A 9256-nucleotide genomic window follows, 5' to 3' on the forward strand; every position below is an offset into this window, starting at 1 on the left:
CGAGATTCTCGCGAGAGTTGCGAAGCTCTCGCGGCTTGAGAAAGCAAGAGTGGTCCATTAAGGAAAAATTAGGTACCCTTTCCTTGGCCGCTAGGGGCAGACAAACGCCTACGTTTAGCTAAGAGGCGGGCCCATGCCTTTCTTGAGCATGCGCCCTCATTTCCTCTTGCCTTGCGTTCTCCGCAAGGGGCGGAACCTTTGTAACCGTCCGAGGGGTCGGAGGGAATGATTTGGAAACCAGACCAGAAGGACCAACTTTTGGTGCTGAAGCAGGCATGGCAGGAGCGGGAACCGATTTAAAGCCCTCGGTGCTGAAGCACCGGCGCACGACCCTCGAACGGGTGGAGAAGTTTATTTCGCAGGATTATTTTGTGGATTGTAACCTCCGGGGAAGGTGGGTTGGGGCTGGTCCGTCTGCTAAATCCTTCCCCTGCTTTCCCCCCAGCTACAGATAATCCTCGACTTACAACAGTTCCTTTATGGACCGTTCGAAGTTTTAACGGCACGGAACAAAGGGACTTATGACCGTTTTCACGCGGCCGTTGAAGCATCCCTATGGCCGTACGATCAAAATGCTTGGCAACTGACTCACATTTATGACGGTCGCAATGGGATCGCGTGATTCCTTTTTGCGATCTTCTGACAAGCAAAGTCAATGGGGGGGGAGCCAGATTCACTTAACAACCGTGTTGCTAACTGAATAAATGCAGTTCACAACTGTGGCAAGAAGTGTTGCACATTGGGGCACAATTCACTTTACGAATGTTTCACTTATCGACAAAAATTTTGGGCTCAATTCTAGTGGTAACTCGAGGTCTACCTGTACTGTTTCCAAAATACTGCAGTAGTATTCTTTCAAAGTAAAGCGGGAAAAATTGGGTAATTTGAAAGCTTTACCTAGCAGAGATTGAATGCTCTATGTTTCTTGACAAATCTATATTTTATTTTATGTATACTGAGAACATATGCACCAAGACAAATTCCTTGTGTGTCCAATCACACTTGACCAATAAAGAATTCTATTCCATTCTATTTACAATTAAGAAATACAGAAGCTGTGGCTGACTTTTGTTTATTTTTAATTAGGGGTGATTATATCTCTTAGGCCACAATGGAGCTGGCTTTGAACCATGATGCTTGAATCATTTGCATTGAATTAGGAGGAAGATGTTGGCTGGGAGCAACATTTGTTTGTTTGTGTCCCTTGGAAAGCTGTTTTAACTGCAGCAATTTAGTTGATATTTGTGGAGATTGTCATCTACGGCATGATTTTCCCATAGGTTGTTTTTCAAGAGGCAACTGGGCTTTTTGGTTTTTCTTTGAAAAAGTTTCATTTCTCAAGAAGCTTCTTCAGCTCTGGAGAAGCTTCTTGGATGAGAAGCGAAAAGTTTTCAAAGAAAAACCACAAAGTCCATTGCCTCTTAAAGAGCATCTTTGGGACAATTTAGTTGATAGTTTTAAGCAACACTTGAAGATTTTTGTAGCAACTTTAAGGTGTGTTATAGTAGTGCCTTCTCATGCTCTACAGTGGTGTTTTTCAACCTCACTGACATTGAGCTATGTGGACATGTTGGCTGAGGAACTCTGCAGTTGAAGTCCACATATCTTAAAGATTCCAAGTTTGAAAAACATTTAATCTATTGCTTATTGTTGTATCCTTGTAAATAGTTGGTTCCGTGTGGAAACGCTGTCTGAGCGAGAATCAGGAAGTCGCTCCTGATTGGCTCAAACGCGGCTGCTCTCGCTCTGGCGGGAACCGCAAATGTATAAAAGAAGCGGTTTCTCCCAGGTAGAGCAGACGGTCTCCGCTGAAGTCACTTATCCTACTGAGCTGAAATAAAGGAACCATTCTCACCTAACCCTGTCTCTGGGTTTACTTCACTTATTGATCATTCTCACAGAACAGAAAGCTGAAAGTGATGGAAGGAATGAGAGAAAATGCTTAAATACTTTTAAAAGCAACTGATCGAACATGTTTATACACTTAATTGAAGACCAGTTAGGATCCTAGGAATTCGCATTAAATGATAATCAATAGTTAATTGATGTCTTTAAATGAATTGTTGGAATTCACAACACTAACTTTTGCCCTTATCTAGAATCTAGTCAACCCCATTTTAATTAAGCTATAGAGGTTACCCTATCGCTAGTGAATTTTGAAGTGGAGTTCAACCCACCTTAACATATCTGTTTGGGAAAAGTTGCATGTGTGGATCAATATCTTCACTTCATAAATTTGGTCCTAAAAAAGGCATGTGCAGTTTTATATTGTGCAGTATTGAAGAACTAAGGTGCTACTCTGGAAGAGTATGACTAGTTTATCGGGGAGGAATATGCTGTTTTCTGCCTTATTATTCTTTCGTGTGCTGTTTCAAAGAGCTAAAATATTGTGTGCCTTTTAACAGATTGTTTGGTGAAACCTGCACACTGGCCTCTCTCTCATACTTTGAAACTCCTAAACGAATTCCGTATAGTGAAGCTATTGGAGAAGAATTCAGCCCTATTAAAGTTGGAGATCATTTTGGACGGACGTAAGTATTTTCTTATTCAGATTTCATTTCCTAAAGGGAACAAAATGAAAGGTTTGTGCTTTAGTGTAGAACCACTTAGTGGTTAACGCTCCAGGCTAGAAAGCAGGAAATTATGGGTTCAAGTCCTACTTTAACCAGGAAAGCTAGCTTAGCGAATTTTAGACCGGTTACTCTCTCCCAGTTCAATCCATCTCACAGGTTTGTTATTGCGGAGAAAATAGGTGGAGGTTACTTGTAAAAATAATGCTGGCTGGAGAATTCTGGGCATTGAAGTTTAGGTTGCCCATGTTTAAAGCAGGGGTCCCCAAACTTTTTACACAGGGGGCCAGTTCACTGTCCCTCGGAATGTTGGAGGGCCGGACTATTAAAAAAAACTATGAACAAATCCCTATGCACATTGCACATAGCTTGTTTTAAAGTAAAAAACAAAATGGGAACATACTATTTAGAGGGGGGGGGGAGAAGGTCTGAAATTCGTATATGTTTATGTTTTGTTTTTAATTTTCTTTTGTTAACAAAAAACAAGGTTTTTTGGCTTATGAAAAATGTATAAAGAAAGAAGGAAGCACTTTGGCATAATGGTTAATAAGTTGCACTTTTTGAAGGTACATTAAGGAGAAAATTTAATTAAAAGAAAATGTAACTGGATGACAAAATTAGAAAAAAAACTTTTGCAACTTTTTTGATGATTGATATTAGTTACTAACAAAATACTGCATTTTATTCATGGAAAATTAGATGGTACACTGTGTTGTTTGAATGTATGTTGAGAGAAAAAATATAAAAAATTACCCCCCCCCCAAAAAACAGTCCTTCCTTCCTCTGTCCCTCCATTCATTTCTTCCTTCCTTCCTTCCTTCCTTCCTTCCTTCCTTCCTTCCTTGTTCCCTCCATTTCTCCTTCCTTCCTTCCCTCCTTCATTCCTCTCCACTTCTCCTTCCCTCCCTCTCTTTCCCTTTTCTTTCTTTCTCTCTCTCTTTTCCCTGTGCTCTTGTCACTCACCGACGGGGCGGATAAATGGCCTCAGTGGGCCGCATGTGGCCCGCGGGCCGTAGTTTGGGGACCATTGGTTTAAAGGGTACCACTATACTTTTTAGTTAGTGGAAATTGTGGCATCCTGACAGTTTCAGTGTCACTTTTCTAAGGTGGCACACCTGCTGGTTTAAAGTAGAACTCAGCATTCCGAAGAAATGGACTGGAAAGGAAGTGCATCTTCTCTGGGAAAGTGACGGAGAAGGAATGATTTGGAGGGATGCTCAGCCAATTCAGGTAAGTGACTGTCCTGAAATTATCACCAGTTGGATCCTTTTTCAGATTATTTTGCTCTCCAGGTAAAGAAAATAAATAAATCACCCTCATGCTAAAAAGGCAGATACACGGTAAATAAATCTGCTTCAAATGCTATTATTTGGGGGAAATGCTAGAGAGAAATAGTTTTTTTAAATAAAAGTATATCATGGGTGTAATAATTTGAGGACTATCTGTATTGACAATGCAGTCTTCCTCTTCCTTCCATCCAACTATATATTATTTGCCATTATCAGAGTTTGACTCGAGAAGGTGAGAAGACCAGTTACATGCTGACAGACAGTCTAAAAGAGACCAACTCTCATAGGTGAGTCAGTATTCTGGTTTGCATTACAGAAATAATACGGTACTGCTCTAGCAATTCAATTGAGACGAACCCGTCAGTATTTTGACATAAGTCATCATAATAAAAGTATTTGAACCATTTAATTGTCATGGGATAACCATTCTTTTTCGGAAATGCCAGGTGTTGAAAAAGCACATAGCCTGCAGTTCATAACCAGCTGACTTAAAACTAGTCTAATGTAAGTTGCCAAAATTCCAATGGAAAGGAAAATTATTTGGCTTAGGACCAGGTTACTTATGGGACCGTTTTCTGCCTCCTGTATCCAAGCGGCCAGTTACCGGTAGGTCCCACAGAGTCAGCCTTCTCCAGGTCCCGTCAGCTAAGCAATGCCGGGGTCTAGGGGAAGAGCCTTCTCTGTGGCGGCCCCGGCCCTTTGGAACCAACTCCCTGCAGAGATCCGCATCGCCCCCAAACCCCTGGCCTTTTGTAAGGTTTTAAAAACTTACCTTTGCTGGCAAGCCTGGGGCCATTGAGCATAACATCTCGCTCTGGTCAAGAATTTGATTGTTTGATTGTAATTAGAATGATTGTGAATGCCTGGGTTTTTTATATCTTGGGGGTTTTATATTAGTTTAAGGTTTTCTTTTGCTATATTTTGTATTGCATTTTATTTTTATTTTTGTATTATATTTCTTATTTTTGTAAGCGACCCTGAGTCTGCGGAGCAGGGCGGCATAGAAATTTAACCAGATAGATAGATAGAAGATAGATAGATAGATAGATAGATAGATAGATAGATAGATAGATAGATGATAGATAGATAGATAGATAGATGATAGATAGATAGATAGAAGATAGATAGATAGATGATAGATAGATAGATAGATGATAGATAGATAGATAGATAGATAGATAGATGATAGATGGATACATAGATAGATGATAGGTAGATAGATAGATAGATAGATAGATGATAGATAGATAGATAGATAGATAGATAGATAGATGGTAGATAGATAGATAGATAGATAGATGATAGATAGATAGATAGATAGATGATAGATAGATGATAGATAGATGATAGATAGATAGATAGATAGATAGATAGATAGATAGATGAGAGATAGATAGATGAGAGATAGATAGATAGATAGATAGATAGATAGATAATAGATAGATAGATGATAGATAGATGATAGATGGATACATAGATAGATGATAGGTAGGTAGATAGATAGATAGATAGATAGATAGATGATAGATAGATAGATAGATAGATAGATAGATGATAGATAGATAGATAGATAGATAGATAGATAGATAGATAGATGGTAGATAGATAGATAGATAGATAGATAGATAGATAGATAGATAGATAGATAGATAGATAGATATTCGCCAAGGTGATGAACAGATCATTTGGGATGGAAAATTTTGCAGTGTCAGGGTACTCACTGGGATTCTAATCCAGGCCTGTGGATTATTAAAAAACAGAAAGGTGATATGCACCTCTTTCCCTTCTGCAGCTTGACCCTCTATGTGGAAGTTGCCTGCAATGGTCTCTTCGGGGCTGGGAAGGGCAGCATGATCGCACCCCCGGATCCAGACCAAACGTTTTCCTTGAATAGAGCAGAGTTGGTGGTTTACAACCAGGATGTCCATGAGCTTTTGATGGACTTTGAAATCCTCTTGGACATGGCTAAGGTGAAATGTCTCATTTTTGCCATTTTAATGTAGTGCAACTCAATTATTTTCTGCTATGTCCCCCCCCCCCCCAACCCCCTCTGGGAAGAAGTAAACATTTCACTCCCCCCCAACTCCCCTATTTGGGCCCCATGGAATTTTAATGCTAATATTTATTATTTTACTTATTATAAGCTGCAAGCAAACTATTGGATGGAGAAGGCTGCTCTACCCACTTACCTGGGAGTAAGTCACGCTGAACTGAGTGGAGGTCTTCTAGTCCAACCCCCTCCTTAGGCAGGAAACCCTACACTAATTCAGGCAGATGGTTATCCAACATCTTCTTAAAAACGTCCAGTGTTGGAGCATTCACAATTTCTGGAGGCAAGGAGTTCCACTGATTGATCTCTCTGTCAGGAAATTTCTCCTTAGTTCTAAGTTGCTTCTCTCCTTGCTTAGTTTCCACCCATTGCTTCTTGTCCTACCCTCAGGTGCTTTGGAGAATAAGTTGACTCAAATTCATTTGCAGAATCCTCCAAACAGGACAAGTTCCCATTTAAAGCACCACCAGTGTTTGGATTTTGAAATTTGAGGTTCCAGATAACAATCTCATGCCTTGACAAGATAGATTTTGAGCCAGCGTAAAATCAATACAGTGATGCCTCATCTTACAAACACCTCGTCATACAAACTTTTCGAGATACAAACCCGGGATTTAAGGGTTTTTTTGCCTCTTCTTACAAACTATTTTCACCTTACAAACCCACCGCCACAGCTGGGATGCCCTGCCTCCGGACATCCATTGCCACCGAAGCGCCCGTTTTTGTGCTGCTGGGATTCCCCTGAGACTCCCCTCCATGGGAAACCCCACCTCCGGACCTCTGTGTTTTTGTGATGCTGCAGGGGAATCACAACAGGGGAATCATAGCAGCGCAAAAATGGGCGCTTTGCTGGCAATGGAAGTCCGGAGGTGGGGAACCTCAGTGAAATTGCAGCATCGCAAAAACATGGAAGTCTGGAGGTGGGGTTTCCCATGGAGGGGAGCCTCAGGGGAATCCCAGCAGCACAAAAACGGGCACTTCGGCTGGCAAAAGGGGTGAATTTTGGGCTTGCACGCATTAATCGCTTTTCCATTGATTCCTATGGGAAACATTGTTTCGTCTTACAAACTTTTCACCTTAAGAACCTCGTCCCGGAACCAATTAAGTTTGTAAGACAAGGTATCACTGTATTTCCTTTCCTGCTTAGCTCCTCGGAGAGGAAAACCAGCGGAGCTTCCAAGCGCTTTACGTAGCCAACCAGATGGTGAACCTGTGTGATGTCAACGACCCTGCAACTTTCCCTGCGGTGTGTGAACTGGCCCGCTCTGTTTTCTCCCAGAAGAACGGCGATAGCCAGCACATCATCCACGCGATGGGGCATTGCCACATTGATACTGGTAGGAATCGTGCGTGGGCAGCGGTGGGCTACGAACAAGAATGCTAAATTGCACTTGACGCTGTGGCTCATACGTTCTTGCGGGACCTGCGCGGTTTTGCTGCTGCACCTGTGGAGGTAGCGAAATCGCACACGGAGCCACAGTTAAAACCTCGCCGAAACATGGGCACAATTTTGCTACTTCCACAGGTGTAGCAGGCAAATCGCGTTGGTCCTGCAAGAACTTACGAGCCACGGCGGCTGTTCTGTCGGGCTCTCTGGTAGACTCCTCCCAAAAATTCATAGGTACAAATATCAGACACACACACGTTTGAAAATTCAAAACAATGTTCTTTATAATGAAAATTCACTTAAACCAAGCCCTCTTTTGGTATAGCAAAGAGCCCTCGTCTCCAAACAAACTGGTAATTTGTACACGTCCCTTATCAGTTCTGTGATACTTAGCTTGCAGCTGTGAGGTCATTCACAGTCCTTCTTCTTTCACAAAGTGAAACACATTTTGCTCTGGTTTAGTTTCAAAGCGGGGAAAAATCAGCACACAAAAGGTCAAAGTCAGTAAAGCAGTCACGAAACACAACGATCAGATAATCCTCCACAATGGCCAAACTGACAGACTGCTATTTATAGCAGCCTCACTAATGACCACAGCCCCACCCAACCACAGGTGGCCTCATTTTCTTTGATAATAATCTCTCAGTTGTTGCTGCCTATGCATCGCTCTCCACATGTGTGGCTGTATCATTAACTCTTGTTCCGAATCCAAGGAGGAGCTAGAGAATTGATCTCCTTCTGAGCTGTCTGCCCCACTCTCCTCCTCCCTGTCACTCATGTCTTCTTGGTCAGAGGAGCCTTCATCAGCAGATTCCACCGGGGGCAAAACAGGCCTGCAGCATGTGGATGTCTCCCCCACATCCACAGTCCTTGGGGCAGGAGCTGGGCCAGAGCTAACCACAACAGCGGTGAGCACAATTTAGCATTCCGGCTCATAGCCCATCGCTGTGAGTGGGGTATATATTCCAGTCTAGGAAAGATAATAATAACAACAGAGTTGGAAGGGACCTTTGAGGTCTTCTAGTCCAACCCCCTGTTTTGCCTGCAATTGTCATCTTAGCTTGGCTGTGGCCTTACGAAGAAACGGTCCGTAAATGTGCCCGCAGTTGGGTAACTGCCATACGGCTGATGGAGAAAAACCCAGACTTCATATTTGTTTGTTCACAGGTATGTGAGCCATAACGTGTTTTTTTTTGGTTTTGGCTTAGAATATGTATGAATCCAAACAGTTTGTGTTTTATTCAGTGAAACACTTAACCATGTTATAAATCTCAATACTGTAATCATCTAATTTGCTTGCTTAGATCAGGAGACTATGAACTTGGCAACTTAAAGTTGTGGCAATCTTAAAACATGTCTATATATGTTTTATGATATATGTTGCATGATTGAACTGGTATGATTGTTTTTAAATATTGGATTTTTAGATTGTAATTTTTAAATTTAATTAGATTTGCCGTTATACTGTATTGCTATATAACATGCTGTGAGCCGCCCCAATAAAATAAAATGTCTGGCTGTGAAATTCTGGGAGTTGAAGTCCACAAGTCTTAAAGTTGCCAAGTTTGGAGATCCCTGGTATAGACCAACAAGAAACCATATGGACTAGTAACTGTGTCTAGATCTTAATACTGCAGATTTTTGGTGTGTAAACTGCAGCTGGGGTGAAAAGGACATTTATATTGCTTTTTTGCATTGCAGGCCCAGCAGTTTGAATGGGTGAAGAACTATTACCCTGGTTTGTATGCTGCAATTCAAGAATTTGCAAAACAAGGACGTTTCATACCGGTTGGGGGAACCTGGGTGGAAATGGTAAGGCTGCATTACAGATGGGGATGCAATTCTCGCTCTAGAAAAGTGATGGGGAGCTACGTTCCTTTGACCATCTGTGAACTTCAACTCCCAGAATTCCTGAGCCTGGGAGCTGGAAGGTCCCAGGTCATAAAAGGCCCATAGTCTC

General features: G+C 41.8%; 1 protein-coding gene across 1 annotated transcript in view; it reads left to right on the top strand.

Moving 5' to 3' along the window:
• Positions 1 to 225: 225 nt before the first annotated feature.
• Positions 226 to 9256, top strand: part of MAN2C1 (mannosidase alpha class 2C member 1) — a 25141-nt gene continuing 16110 nt past the window's right edge. The window contains 9 exon segments of the mRNA XM_070762764.1: positions 226 to 244; positions 247 to 394; positions 2406 to 2531; positions 3677 to 3800; positions 4076 to 4146; positions 5652 to 5829; positions 7057 to 7246; positions 8357 to 8463; positions 8998 to 9108. Coding sequence (XP_070618865.1) covers positions 226 to 244; positions 247 to 394; positions 2406 to 2531; positions 3677 to 3800; positions 4076 to 4146; positions 5652 to 5829; positions 7057 to 7246; positions 8357 to 8463; positions 8998 to 9108 — 1074 coding nt within the window.

The sequence above is a fragment of the Erythrolamprus reginae genome, chromosome 10, assembly GCF_031021105.1.
Source record: "Erythrolamprus reginae isolate rEryReg1 chromosome 10, rEryReg1.hap1, whole genome shotgun sequence".
Classification (NCBI taxonomy): Eukaryota; Metazoa; Chordata; class Lepidosauria; order Squamata; family Dipsadidae; genus Erythrolamprus; species Erythrolamprus reginae.